This window comes from Pelodiscus sinensis, chromosome 6 (genome assembly GCF_049634645.1).
Source record: "Pelodiscus sinensis isolate JC-2024 chromosome 6, ASM4963464v1, whole genome shotgun sequence".
In the NCBI taxonomy this organism is placed as follows: Eukaryota; Metazoa; Chordata; order Testudines; family Trionychidae; genus Pelodiscus; species Pelodiscus sinensis.
Genome location: NC_134716.1, coordinates 42,490,771 through 42,513,031, shown reverse-complemented (window position 1 = coordinate 42,513,031; position 22,261 = coordinate 42,490,771). Strand labels below are relative to the sequence as shown.

General features: G+C 41.2%; 1 protein-coding gene across 6 annotated transcripts in view; it reads right to left on the bottom strand.

Annotated features, from left to right (window-relative positions):
* The window catches only part of DAPK1 (death associated protein kinase 1), a 131,497-nt gene that overhangs the window by 83,989 nt on the left and 25,247 nt on the right, over positions 1-22,261 (bottom strand). The window contains exon 1 of one of the 6 annotated variants that reach the window (XM_075931797.1): positions 467-594. The exons of the other annotated variants lie outside the window; for them this stretch is intronic. Coding sequence (XP_075787912.1) covers positions 467-567 — 101 coding nt within the window. The 5' untranslated portion in view covers positions 568-594. Of the gene's footprint in view, positions 1-466; positions 595-22,261 lie in introns of those variants that run through there. 6 annotated transcript variants of the gene reach the window in all.

Genomic DNA, 22,261 nt, shown 5'->3' with positions numbered 1-22,261 from the left:
GTGGGCATGGCAGGAGGGCTGGGAGAGAGCTTTCCCAGTGCTCTGTAAACCACTTTCAGGGGGGTAGCTAACAGACTGGGAACCAATTTACACTGGCACTTGCTGCACTGGGGAGGTTGTCTGTGTATTCCTCAGCCAGAAAGTTGCAGCATAATAAAGTGCCAGTGCAGATTTAGGCTAACTCACTTGAACTACAAGAGGGAGAATAGCATCTTCACTGCAACACATTTTACAGAGGGGGCGGGGGCAGGGCTGCATTACCCAATAGGCAGACTAAGCACTTGCTTAGGGCACCAGCAAAGCAGGGGCACAAAAGAGATTTTACAGTAAAGTATTGTTTTTATTTTGAATTACATATGGGGGGGGGGGGGAGGGCACCATAATCTTTTCAATGTTTAGGGCCTCTAAAGATCTTAATCCGGCCCTGGGAGGGGGGGAGGGGGAAATTCTCTGGGAGTCAGATTACCTAGCTTTAGGAGCCACTTTGCACTGATAAAAGAGTGATAAGTGATTGGCACATGACGCAGGATTGGCGTGATAGTGTTCTGCACTCCTCCTCTTGTACATGAAAGTTCAATTCCTGGTCTTTTTCTCCTTTTGGAAGAGCCTGCATTTATTAGGGATATAAAAATCAAGGGGTATAAAATTCTATGTAATGGGTTAACTGGACTTTGCTTCATGTTTAACTGGTTAACCAGTTGGGGGGGGGAGGGGCTGTGGTCCAGCACAGATGGGATGGAGCACTTGCATCTGCCACCCAGAGTAGTCTCTGCCTGTGACACCCCTTAGCCCACTGCTGCAAGGAAAGGCTGCTCCGGTTGCTCAGAGCAGCCCCTGCCTGCAATGCCCTCGGGCACACTGTGGAGAGCAGCTGCTGCAGACTAGGAATATAAGTGTAACTGTATACAGTAAAACTCTGATGGTCCGGCATCTGATGGTCCGACACTCCTGATGGTCCGGCACCATCAGGAACCTGGAAGTGCTCCGGGCAGCCGGACCATTGGAGCTGCTCTGCCCCCAGCTTCCCCGATTCAGGTGCTGCTAAAACTGACCAGCGCTGAATCCAGGAAGCAGGGGGCAGAACAGCTGGAGTGCTGCCGGGTAGGTCCAGTAGCGCTGCCCCTCGGGTCTGCGGGACCAACCCTGCAGCACCCCAGCTGTCCCGGATTCAGCCGCTGCTGAAATTGACCAGCAGCTGACTCTAGGAAGCCCGGGGCAGAGCAGCTCTGCCTCTGGCTTTCTGGAGTCAGCCGCTGATCAGTTTCTGCAGCGGCTGACTTGGGGACACCTGGGGCAGAGAAGCTAGGGTGCTGCCGGGTTGGTCCAGTAGCGCCAAGGAGCGGCGCTGCGGGACCAACCCGTCAGCACCTCAGCTGCTCTGCCCCAGGTGTCCCCAAGAGCAGCTGGGGTGCTGATGTGTTGGTCTCGCGGCACCAAGGGTCGGCGCTACTAGACTAACCCAGCAGCGCCCCAGTTGCTCTGCTGCAGGCGTCCCCGATTCAGCCGCTGCTGAAACTGACCAGCAGCGGCTGAATCAGGGACTCCTGGGGCAGAGCTGTACTATCAGAAGGAAGGGCTATGAGAGGGTCTGGGGTAGCTTCCCCCCACCCCACCCCAGACCCCTCATAGCCCCCCCCTTCTAATAGTCCGGCATATCTGATAATCCGGCACCCCCTGGGTCCTAAAGGTGCCGGATTATCGGAAGTTTATTGTATATGGTTAACCAATGAACCTGGGCTCATAACTTAATCTTCAGTTACACGCAGGCTTCCAGTATGTGCAGGGAGCCGGTTTAAAAGTCGACTGCTTCCCAGCATGTTACCGCTGAAAATTAAATGCATTTTAACATCTCTACTCCAGACATCTGGAGCAGCTCTTATCTGAGGTGACCCCAGAGGCTGGAGTAGCCTCCTGCCCACAGTTAACCAAAACCAGTAAGCCTTTCATGTCCCTAGTAAAGTTACATTTAAAAAAGTTAACTGGTTAAATGTTAAGCGTAACCAGTTAATCAGGCCTGACCTTGCCTCATGCAGGGGGCTGTTCTGGATGGGCCCATCCCACCAATTAACCAGTATTTCAGCAGTTAAGGGCGTTATCTGGTAACTTGTTAACCCTTTACTTCCCTAGCACACATCTGTACGAAGACTTGAAAACCCCCCCCCCCCCACCCCCAAACCACAGAAGAGTCATGCTCTGCTGTATCTGAAAAGGCAGGTTGCTACTTGGCAAACTGTCACCAAACAGGCAGCTGAACACCCTAGTTCAAAAACATCAGGCATAAAGTAGAAGTGTGTCAGCTCAGTAGGGCAACTCCTGAATGAGCTAAAAGTCAGGTAGCAAGATGTTTTTACCCTTTTAGCCAATTTGCATTTTAGACTTGATTGAGAATGCAGAGACTTCTATGTTCCTCTGACAAGGAAGACCAGGCCCACCAATGGAGGCAACTGCCCTGGGGCCTGAATTTTAAAGGGCCCAGGTTTCCCAGCAGCCACGGCTGGAGCACCAGGCCCTTTAAGTTTCTGGCCAGCTCTCAGAGCTGTCTGGGGGGAGGGGAGGTATGTGTGTGGTGCACTCTAGGGATGTAGCATATAGACATTTAAATGATTAACCGTTAAAGTATGGGCTTATCAGTTAGTCCAAATGACAACATGCACTTCCTCCCTCTTACTTTCCCCCTCCTCCCTCGCCTCTGTATCAGTGGCAGCAAAGGGGTAGAAGAGGAGGCAGGTGCCCATGGGGAGCCAGTTTATAAGCTGGGTCCCCATGTGTGCCCATTTCTGTGGAGCCACCTGCCTCCCCACCCCCACGCTGCTGCCTCTGACAGAGAGGCAACAGTGTGAAGGGTGAGGGAGCAGGCAGGAGCCAGTACATGCAGGAAGCCATGGGATGGCAGAGCAGCCTCTGTCTACGGGGAGCTCGGGCCCACTGCAGACAGGAGATGCCAGCACCCCACACTGCTACAGAGGCAGTAGCACAGGGTGACAGGGGGCTCCCCAGGAGTGGGGCTGAGAGTGCAGTTTCTGAAATCTCTGCCTCAGGGGGAGCATTTTAGTAACTGTTTAACTGCTAAAAGTTGTTGCAGCTACAAGATTACTAAAATAGATCATATTAGAATACATACAGCATAAAACAAGACTTCCATCAGAATGGACAAAAAAAAGTCTTGGTTTAACCACAAACAGCTGATGCAACGTTAAACATACGGAGGATTTAATGCCATTCTACCACAAATTCTACCACTAATTTCCCAGCACTTAAAAGGCCTGTGAGAAAACAAGCCATGGAGGGAGAAAAAGAAACTTGAGGCTAAACTAGAATACCAAGGAAGGAGGTGCATGTAAACCACTGATGTCTTCACCCCCTTCCAAAGGAGTACTTGTTGTGGAAACTGTGATCTAAGACACAGCAATATAGATGAGATGCTGGAACTACAGAAACATTTCCCTGCACAATGAGGACTACATTTAACCTTATGCAAATCTTTGTTTCATTTTTAAATGAAAGGAAAACAAAAAAAAAGTCAAATGTCACATAATTGCCTGTATTCCCTACCAACCTTTTAAGCCATCACATACTGTACTTTCTGAACAAATTTGCAGGTGTAGATCTATTCTTAATGTGAAACTGCTGAACGGCTTATTGTTATTACAGCACCTATACTGTTCTGTTTTATGACACCAAAAAGCACACAACCCACTTTGTGTACATGTAAAGAGCTACAAGCTACCCTGTTATCGCTAACTGTACTTGCTTCTGTGGGATGTGAAAACTGTCCTATAGCAAAGAACAACTAAGCTACTATTACACAGTATAAGAAGCTAAATGTATATCACAATTTTCTGCCACAATAAAATATTAAGAACTAACCATATTGTGGCCAGGTCTCCCTAGTAGTGGGATGCTGTAGTGGTTAGGATCTTGACTTAGCAGGGGAGAAAAGGGTGCAGCTCCCAGCTGCTTCTGCTCTGGGCTTGGGAATCCCAGCTCTTTATCTGGGTATTGTCCTTAAATTTGCGGCCTGGCCCCCAAGAGTCCAAACTTTCCTGCCAGTCCCCCTGCCCCCACCACACACACACACCCCATGATACTTGCTTCAGACACTATTTGATTTAGATAGCAAAAACAGATCCAATATTAACCTGTCAATTTAATAATGCCCAGTCTTGAAAAGCCAACGTAATTTTAGTATGTGGCTACACTATGTATTTTGAAATCCAATCACATCTGGATTTTAGTACAAAATCCAGCAGTTTTACTAATGACTTTTGTCAGTTCAACATATGCTGTTCATCTCGTGAAGATTTTTGCTCTTTGATTTCTGATCTTTAGTACTTGCTGGTAATTGCTTCTTTGCACTTCTATTGGTAAAAAAGCAAGAATCAATTTTTGGTTTATTTCTTTTTACTCTAAAGACACATTCCAAAAGGCCAGGGAGGCCAATAGTTGATTTGGTACCATGCTTAAGACCTTTATAAAAGGCTGCATGGCATACTTGGTGAAGATCCTGCCACTGCCCCACACACCACTTTATGTCATGAAAAGCAAGAATCAAGGGGAAAAGGATAAGGGATATGCAATCAAGGGTGGGATTCCAACTATGGCACAAACCAGTACCAGTTTGAGACTCCACCACAGTCCAGTCTATTCCAGCAACTGAGCCTCGGTGAGCCCAATGCAGGGAAGCACATGGCTACCTTCTATGGGGGTTTCCCAGTCAACACATTAGAGCACAAAAGCTGACTTCTTGGGGACAAAGAATGGGCGTCCAGATAAGAGAAGTATTTTTTTTTTAAAACATATGGAAGGCTTAGCAGAGATTTTTCTTTATACCCAAAGGTTACATTACCCAACTCTACTGAAAAGTGTTCCAAAACTACACCACAGAGTTTAATAAAAAAAATGCCATTCACTTGACTCCAAACTGGTTCCAACCATGCTCTAGTGCAGTTCCATGGATGCACAATTCTCAGAACAAAAAACCTTAACCACAGCTAGTTTGTTATTACAGACTGTATATAAAGATCACCTTTACACTGTAATCAAAAGGCTATTTCATGGCTGTGATCTCAAAGTCACACCATTTTGGTTTTCCCTCTTTCCCCTTTTCAAGTATGGGGGGGGACCCCCAAATACTATTTTACTAAATAACTATCAGAACTGTTCATGTGAACTAAAGTCAGCTATACAATGACTGACTCCATTCTTTCCAATAATCTTCTCTCATTGCTCCCTTTGTTTTTACTGCAGCATGCATTCACTACCTTCTATAAAGTAGCAAGTCATATAATAGTTATATAGTTTTTACTGTTTACAGCAGGGCTCTCATGAATGTCATTTTAGAGATAGCTAAACTAAAAAAGTAAATCCAGAAACATGCACATAAAATATTCTACAGAAACTATAACTGCTTATATCAGCTTTAAAGAAACACAGAGAGCAAACTCAAGTTAGACAGTGAAATACGGTGACTGGTTGGTGTGAGAACAAATACGTTCTTAATAACAGTAATTTGTTTTGTGATCTTGTAATTCCTATTGAACCAGTAGTTAATTACTACTTTAAATCCACTCCTTTCAGGGCACTTGGCATCATGCCTCCAATGCATCAATATACAATGACTTCAAGAAACTGTCTTTGACCAAACAGTTATCCTATTAAGTTAACACTCAACTTGTTTCAGAATTTTTTACCCCTTTAAAAAAAAAAAAAAAAAAAGTCAAAAGCTGCCACTTATAATGCAGTGTGCAAAAAAATATGGGATCAAGTGACAGACAATTGACACTAAAACACTCTAAATCCCGGTACTTATTTTTGGCTTCATTTCGTCTTTAGCATGCTCACAAAATAACTACTAATTAGCAGAAATATGGACAGTTGCAACTGTAGTCAGACATTTTAGAACCATAACCACAAAATCCAGTTTCCTTACAAAAAGGTACCGCAGCTGAAGATACCCTTTCTAAAAGGACTACAAGAATTATAGTGATTAAAGATTGGAGACACACATTAGCTATTCTAATCCATCCCCCCAGCCAGGGTGGGATTAATCTCTGCAATATATTTTCTAACACTTTGTCCATGGTAATTTTAAGATTTCTCAAGGGGTAGGACTTGACCAGGAAGAGATGATCTAATAAGATTTAATACTGCATAGAGTTCTGCTCACCCCAACTTAAAAAAATATTAGAATTGGAAAAAGGTACAGAAAAGGCAACAAAATTATGAAAACTGAAGGGAGAGTATGACAGCAATCTATAAAATCATGAATGGTATGGAGAAAGAATAAGGACATTTTACTTACTCCTTCACACAAGAACCAGGGATAACCTAATCAAATTAATAGCAACCAACCAACCCTAAGGAAGTACTTTGTCACACAACACAGTCTACACGTGGACCGTGTTCACAGTGTTAAGACGACAAAGGAAAAGTGGGTTCAAAGAAGAACTAGGTAAGTTCATGGAGAACAGCCAATAGATATTGGCCAAGATAGTCAGGAACGCAACCCCATACTCTGGATATCACTAGTTTCTGACCAGCAGCAGCTGGGCCTGAGTGACATAGATGGCTCACTTCATTACCTGTTCTGTTCATTCCCCCCTAAAGCACCTGGCATTGACTACTATCAGAAGATAGGATTCTGGGCTAGAAAGACCATTGGTATGACCCAGCATGGCCGTTCCTATTTTGCTGTCAAGAATTTTTGCTGATATTTTGTTTGGGGGGGGGGGGGGGGGGAAAGGGGGTTGAGGAGAATCCATCTGGTTGGCTTGTGAAGGAAGTTGCATTCTGCCCACAGAACCAGGCAAACTTCCCAACAAGGCACGCAATAAGGATGAGGCTGGGGGAAATGAGAGTGGTGCAGGAGACACATATCTTCTCTTTTGCCTTTTCTCAGCTTGCAGTGGCACCAGCCACTGCAAATGCCTCAGAAGGAGAAGTAAAGAAAAGGGGACAAACTCCCATAAAATTAAATATAGCTCTGGGACCTGGCAGGGAATTAGACTGACACATTAGGAGTCAAACTGTTAGTCTTAAAAAAAGAAAAAAAAAAGCCACCCAGCAACCACTTATTACTTTTTTGTTAATGATTTTCTTTGAGATATGTTGCTCATGGCCATTTCCATGCTTAGTGGGTGCATTTAGCATGCTCAACTGCCAGAGGTATTGCCTCCCCTCCAGGATTATCCATAGGACCGACTCTAGTGCCCTCTGAAGCCAGGTGCACACATCTAGCATGGAATGAACATGAACAAGCACTTGAATTTAAAATTAACTTTGTCATTTCCCTCAGAAAAATCTGTGCAGTAGGAAGGACTTTTAGAGCCTCCTGCTGCTATGGGTACAGGGCATTTCCCTGCTGTCAGGTCTTGTTTCGCCCACAAGCAGGCTCAAGTATTATAATGAATCTGTGGAGCTTAGCATGACGAATGATTTTCCAATATTTGTTGTCTGTATGTGTCCATCTGCTATCTTTTTCTTTTAAAGAAAAGAAAATTGCTTCAGCATTAAAAAAAATTCAAATACCAAATAATTCATATTGGATTTACTTCTTGAGAGACTCATTTTGTAAGGAGATGCCCTTAAACTACACCGATCATTTTAACTTCAGTTTCTTAAGACAGAACACTGGGGGCCAGAGACTGTAATTATGCTTTTATAATCCATAGTAACTTCACAGGAGTTTCCATGGATCTTCAATATTGTAACTAAAATTATCTGGCTGTATATAATTTGAGACCTTATAAAGTGCAAAGAACATACAACCCTCAAGCTTGAAGTGCTATGCAATTAGCACCATACACTCATGAATCCTTTTGGAGCATGCTGTTCCCTATGCAGAAAGTTTCCATATTGAGAGGATGTGGCTTTTTAAAATATTAGATAGCAGAAAATTGTATCTTGGGTAGTAAGGTTTTTTATTTTGGTTTTTGTTTTCGCTGAACTATCAGTGATTACAAACAGTTGTCAGTGCAAGAACTGGGTTCATACTTCAAGTGCTGAAATAGATGGAGCATATATCATGGGGAAGATATTGTTCCATTCCATATCCATAGTTAGGGAGTATATTTTAATAATCTCCAGCCACTCCAAGAAGCAGTGCTCAGAATGATTGCAAAGGGTTCACTTGGCTACTCCGTGAATTACAGCAACAGTGCCTATTCACTAGGAAAGATAAGGGGTAAGAAAGGAGTTGCAAGCTTCTGAATACAGGGTTTGCATGTATACACTTGCTTCCGCAGCACACCCATCCATAGGAGCACAATAGCTAACTAAGCCTCCCTTCACAACATGATAAAAATAAGCAAGGGAAGTAGGGGGGGGGGGGACACAGAAAATTAAAGTAAACATGACACTTTTTATTCATGTTCCATGATAGCAATCATTTCTCGATTTAAGGTACTCCAATACTACAGTGATAGGTGGCATAAAAAACCCTGTGAGAACCAGAAATTGACTTTGATATTTCAAATACTGAAAGCTGCGTGAAGGGAGATTCACAAAGCAATAATAAATGCTAATGTATCATTCTGAGTGGGGATCTGAGGCAGGTGGCAGTCAAGGTGCCACAGACTCTGTTAGGACTGGACTTAATCAGTCTTTCATTAATAATCTAAGAGAGCAAGTAAACAGATTGAATTAACTCTGAAAATCATACTTAACCCAGGCTGCCGGATTTGTGCGCAGGACACCCAGCGCAGCCCTCTGCAACCGCCCAAAACTCCTCCCACTTATATCCATATAGCCCTGCCCCTGGGGCATCCGCTCACCTCCTACCCTCCCTCCTGCTCCCCCAGCAACTCTCTGTACCTTCGGGATGCGTGCACTTCGCTCCGTCAGGCGGCCCGCATTGGTCCTGAGGCTCGAGGAGTGGGCCCAAAGGACCCGGGTGGGGGGGAGGGGGGGGGAGAAAAAAAAAAAAAAAAAAAAAAAAGCAGGAGCTGTCCCTTGGCACTGGACTGCTCAGTTTTAAAAATGAAAGCTGGGGCTAAGTATGTGATTGGGGGAGGGTGGGGAAAAGCAAGAAGAGTGACGTCATTAATGCCGCCCAGGCTGCTGTGAGTGACTTCAGCCCAGCCCCTGACTGGGGGAGGGCAGGAAAACTTGGAGGTTGTGTCAGAATCTTCCACGTCAGGGGGCACAATGTTACTTCTTTGTTTTTGTTTTTCTGACAACTTTTTTTTTTTTATTTAATGGATAGCGATTGCCAGGTTTGTGTGAGTGTGAGTGAGAGAAGGCTGCTCACAAACATACCACAATATACCATTTAAACTTATTGTAATACAATTTGGGATACTTAGATTTAAAAAAAAGATACTTTTTAAAAAATACTTATCATGGGCAGGGAGCGAATATTGTCATCAGAAGTAAAAGTGTCATCTGGTCAGGGTCTCCCCCCTTCCCCCAACAAAAACCCTTGGGATGTTGCTCATAAAAAAATATTTGTTATTCCTTGGTCTTAAAAAGTTTAAGAAACACTGATGTAGATGGTATCATGAGCTTTTGTGGGCACAACCCACTTCATGAGCCCACAAAAGCTCATACCACCATCTACATGTTTTGTTAGTCTCTAAGTTGCTGCAAGACTATTAGTTGTTTAAGTTTTTCCAAATACTGACTAACTCTGCTACCCCGGTGAAGCTTTTAAAGGTATAGCATTAGTTAAGGGTATAATTCCATTAATTAAAGAACTAAAGGTATAACATCCTCTGATGTGAACATCAACATGCTAGAGAGAACTGTTTAGGCAAAGACAACTTGTTAGAATTAAGTTTTAGCACAAGAAAGCGGTCCGTCCCCCCCCCCCCCCCCCATTTGTAACCATTTTCTGTTTTGGTCAACTCTGCTTACTAGCACTTGAATCTCTGTTCTTTGTGGTTAGATTATACTTAGTTTTAGCCATCTCAGTGCTGTTACACTGAATTAAGTTGAGTTTTCACCTGACTTAACAGTCTGGTGTGTGCACTGTGTGGAGGCACCAAACATTTTCTGAGAGTATTTGGTGAGAGGGACTTGGTACTGCAGAGAAATATCTCTGGGGAACATGCAGAGTGGAGTTCACTGTTTCCTGCAAGGCTAGATTCAGACTAGCAGAGTCTTGAGGATTTGCAGGGGAGGTGGATAGACTAGTGTGGCAGGAATTTGACTGACACACAGCGTAAGCCTCAGCAAACTTCCCCTTGCAAGACAAGAGGGACAACACTGGCTTCTATTTCTGGGTGCCTTGAGGAAAGTGTCACAAATGTAGTCTATTAAGTATTCTGTCTGCATCATAACAGCGCAGTTGAACTTTCCTAGCACATTAGTGTTTAGAATTGGTACCAAGGAGGTGACTGGTGCTGCCAAATTCCAGTGTATCAAAGTATTATGCACATATAGATTCAAATCAAGATCATATTTCAAATGAATGACAAGAGAACACTGAACTCAGCCACATGGCATAATACACGAGTAGATTCAGTTCAGGGGACTGGCTGGCTGGCTGCGGGGATTAGTAATGGGATCTAGAAATAAAGCTAAACCTACACTTCATATTTAGTGTACTATGGCCATGTTAGAAGAAAAAAAAAAAATGTTACAACACAACCAGTAGAGCCTAATCACTTTTACATGGGTTTACTTATTCTACCCACAGGACTATAAATGAAGATTCTCCCAACAGAGCTTTTACAACACAAGTTAAATGTTGTTTGTTGAAGAATGTATGCATGCACACACCTCCACATACTTTTGCCAAGCTGAACAACATTTATTAACTAGTGCTGCCCATTATGCAAAAGAAAAAAACGGATTCCTGGCACCAATTATGTGACTGCACATTACAACTGCATGTGTGTAATGACTAAAGAAATGTTCATATTCAAAAACATTAGATTCCCAAGAAATTGAAGGAGATATATTAATATGCTTTTGATATTTTTAAAAACACAAACGACAAATAATTGGTATATTCTAGTTTTATAAGCAAGAACCAGATTTTCCTTTTAAAAGGGGTTTTTCTTATAAAATGTGCAGTACATAAAAAAAATCAAGAAGTGGAAAAACCTGTAACAGTTGCACCTCACTGGTGTTCTTCGCCTAAAGGTTAACACTCAGCACTTGCCAACCATGGCTGCTACATAACAAAATAAAGTGAGCCTTCTGTGATTTATTTAAGGCGGAAGCCTGTAATGTTTCCCTTTGAGGAGAGCTTTGTTCCAAATCATAGCTCAAGACTGAATACTGCAAAGTTCAGAGTGCAAAATGTGTTCAGCATGGATAAGACAAAATCTCTCCTGTACAGTTACAACTATGTCTATTTTACTCTGAAAAGTCATTTAGCCTCAGTATATGGTGCTTTAATTTAAGCTGACTTACAGAAGCTTCACTGTACAAAAAAAATGAAAACTGTCATGAAAACAATATTGAAGAGAAAAAAGTTGTATGAAAATTTTATTGGAAAGATTTTGTTTAAGAGAAAGACTAACTTCTTTATGTTGTCCACATATTTGGTTTTCAGCTAAAAGTGAATGGATAACACATTTTTGTATATTTTAGATATTTGAACAATAATTATTTTACATTTACCCTCCATATCAGAAAAAGTAGTTAAGAATTTGTCTTTTCAATAGTAAAGGGAAAAAGATTATATAATCAAATATTTAATTTACTTCTAGTTTTCTGGCATAATGTGATCAATTTAATAAAAAGTAAACTGACCGAATAGACAGCACTACACACAAGTTTATTCAAATATTTGGAGGACTGGGGCTTAGTCTGAGGATAATAAAGGAGAAAAAAAAATACTGAACTGCAATCCACTCCAGGCATAAGAGACAAAAAGTTCTTAGTTCAGCAGGGATTTTGTTGTTTAACTTGAACCATTTTACACAGTATCTCAGGCCACGTCTACACTGCAACACTATTTCAGGATACCAGTGTATCCTGAAATAGCTATCCTGCGCCTAAACAGCAAGCCCATTGTTTTGGGCTCACTATTCCGACATCCCTGTAAACCTAATTCCATGAGAAGTAAGGGATGTTTCAGAGTAGCAGGTCACTTTGAAATTATTACAAAATGAGCTATTTAGAAATAAAATCAAAATAAGATATGCAATTTGCGTAGTTCTAATTGCGTATCTTATTCGAGCTACGTGCAGTGTACACACCTCCAGTGTGCCACATGTAAGATTTACAAGGCCATTCAACATTGCAATATTAAAATAAAGTGTAGATTATGAAATGCATACTGAGGATTTTAAACAGTTGCACTTACACAAAGTAGCACAAAATAACTCAATACCAAATGGAAGATTCTAACTGAACACTTCTATTTTGAGTTTTTAAAAGCATGAAGTCAATACACTCCATCTATTCGTCAGTGGAAGCAGGTCTCAGAGTCCAAGGCTCCTCATCTGACCTAAAAACATCTTAAACCAGCTTTCAGACATTTGAATCTATAGACTGTTAGCTTAAGCACTTGATCTGATTTCAACTTCCAGGGTAAGAAATAGGACAGAGATAATTTCGAAAGTAGATAAGACCCAACACCTACACATCAGTCTTTTCCGATCAATACATACACTTTGAATTGCATTTGGAAACTTGAAACCCAGTATGGATTGCTAAGTAGAAATGCAAATAGGTAAGCATTTCTCACGAGCTTCTCTCATGGTATCTAGGAACCCATCACACAATTAAAGGAAACAAAAGTTTTATAAAGACATAAACCTGACCTCTCTTTGCTACTCTCTGCTAGAGAAGAGGTGAAAGTAAGTCAGTGCATCCCGATGTACTGCTTCAACAAGAAGGAGCTGGCTGGACAGGACACTCAACTGCAGGAGGCGGCAAGGTATGCTCCCTCAAGGGCCTCCTGCAGGCTGCCACATGAAGTAGCAGCCAGGCAGGTTAAAATGAGTTGGCTAGGGGCATGCTCCCCCACTTGTCTGGGACTGTTCCAGCTCCAAGCCCCCTTCAGGGAATTATTTAGGGAATGTAGGGGGAGCTAAAGCCCTTCACCCACCAAAATTTGTTCAGGGACACTGATTGTTCTTTCCCTTCCATCAGGGAGTGAGGAAAACATGAAGAACGCATGCATTCTTCTCTCTCCTGGCTGGGAATAGGAGGGTGCATAGGAGTAAGTGACTCACACCTGAGGCTTCCCTCTTACTCCCAGACAGTGATAAAGGGGAACAGGAAGAAGCATTCCAATACGAATCTCGAGGGATGGGAGAAGGACTTCAGTCCCTCCTGCCCTCTCTAAATGGTGCTGTTGCTCCCCTGCACTCCCTCTGTCCACACATACTCTAAGCCTTCTGCTCTGGAGCCCTTCCTCACACCTCTAACCCTGACTCCTGCACCCCCTCCTCTCCCCACATCCTCACTCCTGCCCAGATCCCCTTCAGACTCCACCCCCACTTTACATTTCTTTCAGGCATTCAGCTCCCAAGACAGCTTGGTGTAGGCTCAACCTTATCCCCAAGCAGTGGTAAATCGTGAAACCTAGATGTCTCGGACAGCATGAGCCTACATGATTTCAAAACTGGACTACACAAGCCAGTGTATTCCTGAAAGGTATTCAGGTGGTAGGGTGCAGAGACAGAGTTACTGAGGCTGTGGGTCCCCATATAACATTAAAGCCCTTGAAACAGGGACAGTTCCAGAATCAGATCTGTAAACTGGACATGGAAGAGTGGCATGTGTGATGTGTTCTTGCTGGACTGCTCTACCCAAAACTTGAGCAGGTTTGCTCACCCTTTGTGAATAAGTTTTCCCAGGACTAACCTTGGAACCTGTGCATTTATGGATCTACATTTTTAGACTTTTTTCTTCAATCAGTGAGGCAACCATTTCAAATGCTTAAGTTTAAATTAAAGAAAACATTACCTAAAAATCAACCTCTCTTGTGATCTGTCAAGCTAAAAACTCATTTAAGGCAGCTATGAATGATTTCAGGCAAAATGTAACTGAAAACAGTTACATGTGAGAAACCAATCACAGATTACCTCACATTAATAAAGTGGCACAAAACCTTTAGAATCTCATAGTATTATACAACTTAGTATGCAATACTGATCTAATTGCTTTAGTCTGAATGCCTTAATCTTCTAAACTCCTTTATAAAAAGAAAAATATTCCCCAGAGAATTAAGTAGACACTGATTTAACATGATTGCTCCATGGCATCTCTGAAGTATGCTGGGAATTAGAGCACCTGTAACAAAAAAAAAAGCCAAACAAAAAACCACAGCAATTACAAGTGACTGTATTAAGAATATTATTATACAGTATAAAATGACTTATTGCAATAGAAATAATTCAAGTAACAAATAATTCAGCTGCATCAGACTATGTGTTATCATCCCACTTTCTTGCTAAATGGCATGGCAAATGCCAAGACCAAAAGTAATGCCTCAAATTCTTTTGCACTTTCTTCACCACCTGTTATTTCTCCTCTTTCTGTCCCTGACTCTGCAAATGCGGTATGGGAGATGCTTTTCAACAACTGGGGGGGGGGGGGGGGGGGGGGGGGGGGGGGGAAGGGAGAGAGAGAGAGAGAAATCTCAGGAAACAGAAAAGTAAAAGAGAGCTGAATGTCTCCTGTTCCTATGACACTAATTTGCTGTGTGAACTTGGGTAAGCACTTCTGGTCTCTGTCTCTGCTTCCCCTCCCATCAATTGCCTGGTTGGACTCTATTTAAACCATAAACTATTCTGTGCAGGTACCAATCTCTTTCTGTGCAGTTAAGTGGAATCCCAGTCTTGCTTAGGGCCTGTTGATGCTACTATAATACCAATGAAAAAACTAAGAAAGAAAGAGGGAGCAACGGAGTCAACTGGAATGAGGCAGATTTTGGCCTGGTTTTAAAATCAAGACTAGAGTCTTCAGCCCCCTAAGAGGATCATCTGTTTTGAACGCATTTTCATTTAGGTGATGTGTCTAAAACATGGGAAACTTCTGTATTAAGTCTTAAAAAAAGTGACAAAATCCATAAAACCTAAAGAGACCTGAATATATATAAAGTTAAGTCAGACTTAGTTTTCTTTGGGTCTACTGCTGCAGACATCCTGAGCTGTCTGATGCTCAAGCAGACAAGATTGGGAATTCATTTCTGGAAGACTGATTTCAACCTCATCTGTTAAGATCATGTTCAGCATCCGAGATCAGACAAAGAAATTTTGCTCAGAATCTCAGACAGAAGCACTGCCTCAGAAAGGATTACTGTACAAATGGATCCCATAAAAAAATCCCAGCCAAACAAAAAAGGACAAGGAATGGAAAATGGCTCCGTGATATAGATGTATTTAGCTTTTTGTTACCTGTAAGCGTTTTCACTCTGCCTGTGGCATTCCCATGGATAAATGGATCATTTTGTTTTTAACATTTTGCTCCATCACAACCCCCAAGGACGATTCTGCAGCAGGGAACAAATGACCTGCTGGAGTCCATACGGTTGGGAAACAACGCTGTAACTCAGTGATCTTGTTAAAAAAAAAAAAAAAATGGGTGAAAGGCAATTTCTACTCTAGACTGCTGGTGTGGGTCTGTCACTTGAAAGGGTGCCCACAGAGACATTGTGAGGAAGGTTAAAAAAAAAAAAAAAAATACAAGCTCCTGGCCTAAACAACCAACTGCTGCATTTTTTTATTTGTAGTCTAAGACGCACTGTTGTTGTTTTAAACAGTGTGCTAGGTAACAGGTGAATTGGAGCAACAGAAAACTATTAGCATATGGTTGCTTTTTTATCTTTAAGAGCTCATTTTTCAAACTTTTCAGGACAATCCTGGGATTATAAAAAAAACCTGGCCATTTATATACAGTAGAACCTCAAAATTAGGAACAGAGTTCATTCAGAGTTACAAACTTAGTACTCAACCACCTCAACAGGCAGCAGCATACACAAAAATACAGTACTATAACACATAAATACCTTAAAAAGGGGAAGTTTGTCAAATCTTTTTTAAAGTAAGGAAACAGTTTCGATGCTTGTTCCTTTTAAATTAAGATTCAAAGGAGCATTCTTCTTCTACATAATACAATGTCAAAACTGTACTAAGTCAATGTTCAGATGTAGACTTAACCACAACATTTGTAACTCTGAACAAAACATTTTAGTTGTGAACCTTCTTTTTCGAGATGTTCTTAACTGAGGTTCTACTGTATCATGCTCATTCTCTCCATCCGCTGCATTCTTTCATCTTGAATTCTTTTAGTCAATTCTGATCCACTGAAATCAATGACTTTACACTCTTAACCACTTCTCTCACTAAGGGGTGTGCCTAGACTACAGGGTTTTTTTTTTTTTTTTAAGTGGCCTTTTCTCAAAAAAAAAAACTTCCCCTGCATCTAGACTGCTGCCGCATTCTTTCAAAAATAAATCAAAAGAACGCGGCAGTTTTTTCGATCGCGGAAAACCTTGTTTTACAAGGAAGAATACCTTTTTCTGAAAGTGCTCTTTCAAAAAAAAAAAAAAAGGCTCTATGTAATGCAAACTGTGCTTTTTTCAAAGAGCATCCAGACTGCCTGGGTGCTCTTTCGAAAAAGCAAGTCACTTTCTTGAAAGTACAGGTTGTAGCCTAGACGCTCTTTTTCGAAAAAGTCTTTTTTGAAAGTTATCTTTCAAAAAAAGCCTCTTTCAAAAGAGGCTTGCAGTCTAGACGTAGCCTAAGTGTCCTCCTATTTCAAAGGACTATGGTCTACAGCTTCACTCTTTCCTCAAGAGCCCTTTGGTTACCCCTTACATCTTCTTTAGGCTTTCCATCTAGGCCCCGGGTGGCTACCTTGAACCTGAAAAAGACCCACATTTTACGAATGTACATTGCCAGAGAGCCACAGTAATTTGTGAGCCATTCCCATCAGGTGTCTCCTCTCCCATCTCCAGCATCTTTTACCCACCAGCAGCCCCACCAGTCAGCGCCTCCTCTTCCTTCCCCGTGCCTCCTGCTCACTCCAATTAGCTGTTTCAGGGCCCTCATGAGGCTTTGAGGGGGAGAGAAGGAACGAGGGCACAATACACTTAGAGGAGGAGGTGGAGCCAGGAGTTGAGCATTGGAAATTTGGCACCTGTAGCTGCAGCCCTGGGGTCAGTGCCAGAGCAAGAAGCCACATATTAACTTCAGAAGAGCCACAGGTTGGCCATCCCTGATCTAGGCTGAAGTCTCTCCCTACAGAAAGCCCAGGGTACACAATGCAAATTCACTTTTCTGTTGGCTCTGATGTGTTTCTTTTTACTCCTCCCCCACAACTGATGAACACATGCCCAGCTTTAAGCACTTATATGATCCTATTAAATATTCAAGTTAGGAATGTTTCACTATTTAAAAAGGACAAAAGCTGTGGTTATTCAAAGAGTTAAAACATACACATTTCAAGTCCCCTTCAGCTATCTATATACAGGACATAACAGCATCCACAGCATTTGAATTGTGTTTTTAGAAGCAAAAAATAAATTGTAACCTAACTGCTGAGTGGCAGATGGTGACCGCATGATGCGCCATCAAATCTGTGGTACTGGCAAAAGGATTAGTCTGCAAGAGCTGCTGCATAGCTAGTATGGATAGAAACTCTTTCTGTTCTCTTTTTCACATCCTCCTCCTGCTTTCTGTTCTTTGTGAAGAAAGATTTTGGCAGGCATTTGTGACTTTTACGTTATTCATCTGCCTGTGAGCCAAGTTCAGCCCACTTTAAGTGCAATAAGAATCTACCTCCATTTAAAATAGTGACAAAGTACAACTGTCAAGTTCATACATTTGCCAAGGAGTTTCCAGGAATTCTGTGTTTAGAGACTAAATACAGATTTCCAGGTTTATCTAATTAAATTCTGTTTTAGTTCCCCGGGAAAATGTCAACACAATTTTGCATTTTATTATTATTTTACAAAGGCTGTAAGAGTTCCTAGCATTTGCCCCCCCCCCAACTTAAATAGGGTACAACCTAACCTGAAACACAAGTTTTCAACTGTGTATGGACCAGTGAAACTCAACACTAGTGTATTTTTATACCATTCTGGATGCGTGTATATGAAGAGAGAGACAGAGGGTATGGACTTCTTCCCTGCCATGCCAAAACCAACAGAGGAGGTTTCACAGAATTTCCAGAAATGTCATACTGGAAGCATAGATAGGATGAATAACCCACTGGGCAGAGCTAAACGTGAATTACTACAAAAAAGCAGCCTGAGTTGAAGAAGAATGATGTGACTGGACATAATGCCAAGAAAGATTACCTTGGGATCAGTGAGGGACAAATTGGCCTGGTTTTTGGAGCTCATTAGTTGAATCCAAAAAAGAGAGAGAAAAACCTTAGTGCATCCTGAAAAAAAGTCAAATCCAGATTAATTGCTGAGGACAAGAAACACATTAGCTTCTTTTTGCAGAGCTTGAATTTTTATTCCTGGTGTATTTAAGAACCCCAATTTGTCTTCCCATTGGCTGTTGATCCTGAACCTTTCAACCGGGCTTTACTATAACCTGTTTTCCTTCGCAGAGGCCTCTCAAAAAAATAACCCTTCATTTTCTCTTGCATATCTCAACAGATTTTCTGCTTGTGGGCACTTACATCCAGGGGCCCCTTTCATCCCTAAAAAATCAACAATGCATATTCAGTTGTCAGAAGTGCAGTCAAAGCTGCAAAATTAATCTAGACTTTAGGTTGTCCATGTATTGATTTTGATCGGGGTCAAGTTGTATTGTTCACACATGGTCATTCAGCACAGAGAACAGATGGTCTTTGGGAAATTTAAGATTTAGTGTTTAAGGTGGTAGCTTGGGGAAGACAGATTCAATTCCCTGCTCCATCACAAACTTCAGAGAGATGCTGGGCAAATCATTAGGGAAATGAGGCAGGGAGAGCATCTGAAAAAAATAGGGCTAATGGTACTTCCCCTGCATCTCACAGGGGTCCTGTAAAGTGAAATAGTTCAGATACTACAAGAGTGGGGACTGTAACTACCTAAGAGAAAATAGATAGTACAGGTAATAAAAGCAACTGTTAATATTTCTTTTTAGCCTCACCTGAGAGAGTCCCTGCCTTTAGTGTATACCATCAACACATTAATTATAATCCATTCCGAAAATCATTTAGGGTACGTCTACACTGCCCACTTATTTCGAAATAAGTTACTTAGAAAGAAATACCACGAAACAGCTTATCTCAAAATAGCACGTCTACACTACACAGAAGCCTCAAAAATCAATCCAGGGCAGGCTTCCCTAATGTGGACGTGTTACCTCGATTTAGAACCCCAGGAGGCACTGGGGAGTAGTAACTGAATGGACCTGGGGAGGAGCCATTTCAAAATAGCAGCAGCAGAGCATCCATACTACTGCTATTCCAAAATAACTATTTCGGAATAGGCATTATTCCTAGTGGAATGAGGTTTACAGAAGTCGGAATAAGCAGTCCATTATTTCAAATTTATTTCGAAATAATGGAACCACTGTGTAGATGCTTGCATTGTTTTCGGAATAACGGCCATTATTCTGAAGACACATCCTGTGTAGATGCACCCTGAGCATCTAAGGTCTCAACTTTGCCATTTCATTGCACAGACTTCAATGGGGTTTGTGCAGAAATACTGAAAGTAGTACAAGTTTCACAACTCTGCTAGATATCCACAGTTGCTATTAGGCTGTTACGAGAGCAGCTCTGGAGCTTTCTGTTACCCCTCTGTCATAGATACTTCTATAATCATTTATCAGGATTTGTTGTTCTAAAGCAGCTGTTTCTTGAAGTCTTTACTATCCCTGCACAACGTATACAACAGAAGTGTAAAATGCACCTGACCAGCAAATGTTAATGGGGGAAATGCTGATAATCTCAGTGCTTGTCTTATGCTATGACTTTTTGCATGTATTGAGTCAAAACTTTTCTTCCTAACTCACCATGGAACCATGTCTAGAATACCACAGAAGAGAGAAGTGCAGAAATGGAAAACAGTAGGTAGTTAATGTGGTTGAGTTTGAAGTTCCAAAAGAGCTGCACAACTAAACCATTCTGTTTATTTCAGCCCTTTACCATGATGCTGAAGAAAAAGGGTAGGTGCTTAGAGAAAAGGACATTAACAGTTGAGATTAAACGGATACATTGTGAGGTGAAATGACAACTATGTCAGACCCTCTCTCTACAGTGCATCTGAGGGTAGGTCTACACTATAGCCTTTTTCTGGAAAAAGCTATGCAAATTGCGCTCCACAATTTGCATAGCTTTTCCAATTGCTTCTCCACCATTTGGCCCCATCTAGACAGTGGGGTCTGTAACTACCTAAGAGAAATTAGCTAGTACAGGAAATACTATCAGGTTGAAATGTTGGTCTAGACAGGGCTAAATGGCGAAAAAGCCTCCTCTTGAAAAAATTAAACAGAACATGGCCTTTCTCTAAGTATTTTCTTTTCAGATCTATCAAGTTTTTTACCATAGAATTTAAGCTCCTTTTTTCTCCAAATGACCTGTGGAAGTAAAAGTACCAAGTTTCAGTAGTTGAGCTTTTTTTTTTTTTTTTTAAATTAAAATCGAGAAAGGCCTAAACTAAAACTCAAAATCAGAATCCCCTGCAGTCTGGACCCAAAAGAGCAGTAAGGGCTCAAAACCAACACGTGGAACCCAGCACCTGTGAGGTCCACACAGATGGTATATGAATATTAAGTAGAGGAAAAACAGAATCACGAGAAAGCACACACACAAAGAAGATTAAAAAGTGTTAGCAATAAGAATGAACATTATTCTATGAACAATGTGTTTTCAATGTCTGTCTTTTCTCATTATACAATCATTTTCAAGTACTGTTTCTTCCATATGTCTCAAGTTAGCATCAATATGGAAGTTCACAAAGATAGACCTAAAATTACTGAAGAAAAATCATGATACAGCCTTAACACGGTATAATATAGTAAAGACAGAAAGAAAGACAGAAAGGTCACCCATCACTCCTAATATCTTCTATGCTTGACAAAGATCCTGATATACTATACACTTTTGAGGGCCTCAACTGGCCAGTGTAACAATTCAGTTACATTCAACAAATAAAAGGCAAAATGCTTAAATGGGATGTGAACCTCAGCATGGTCATCTACAACTGTAGAAAAGTGGATAGAATTGTGAAGATTGTGATCATAAGCAGGAAGTCCTTGATGCAGATTGCTTTAATTACTTATCAAATTTTCAGTGTTTTCATCCAATGTGAAATTAGTAATACTTTCCTACGGAGCAGAGAGAGAGCATAAATAAATAAATAAATGGCTTTAAGTATAAGCTACCTAACAAGGAAAAATAAAAACAAAACAAAAAATCTTTTTGCCAGGAATCAAAATGCTGCTCATGTTTTCTAGCATTCAGTCAAAGCTAGAAAAAAAAAAAAACACACACACCACACACACCAAAACTCTTGTTTTTCTGAGACTCAATCAAGCACATGCTAATCGCTAAAAAACTATTTGGGGAATAAACACAGGAAGCTACTTTAAGGAAATCACTAGTCTTGCTTGTTAGCAGTAAGTATAAATTACTGTAGTAATTTTTTGAACATAAGATACCCCAGCTGGATATGAAAGAGGAAGAAACATTTGCTGTGTGTCCAAAAGGAGATCTTTCACCATAAATACAGGATATCTTATCCCAACATTCTGTTAGAAATGCCTGGGCGTGGCACAAATTAAGTACAGAAAAAAAGTCTTATTTTTTACATGTTATGATACAAAAATGACATTAAACTGAATTAGTTCTAGTGGATGCACTTTGTTTTAGGAATTGTTCAGGAAGCCCTAGAATTATATTTTTATACTTACACCATGGCAGTAAATGGATTATTTTTCATTTTAAATAATCCTTCTGAGGTTGAGTTAATGTACATATAGAAAGCAAAATAGTTCAGACTTTTCCTCCATGTCAGATTACTTTCTTCCTGCATTCTGCAACACATCAACAGAATGCAGAGATGAAAATACACACTTTATTAACCCATCTCTGTAGTAATAGCACCCACCAAGAGCTGTGATCACAATATAAACAAACAATCTAAAAGAACATTTCAGCTGCATTAGTCTAAAATTCCATATAAAACTGGGTAAAAAAATTGAAAAGGTTGTAGACTAAAAGCACTCAAAATATAGGAAATACCAAATATTAAGGTCGCCCATGTAATCCTAACTTTGCTCTTGTATAATTTATATAATTTAAAACAGCATAACTACCTGAAAATTTAGTCTTTCCCTGCCATGATTTTTTTTTTAAAGAGTTGTGTGAGGACTGGAGGTAGGTCTACACTGCAACACTATTTCAAGATAAC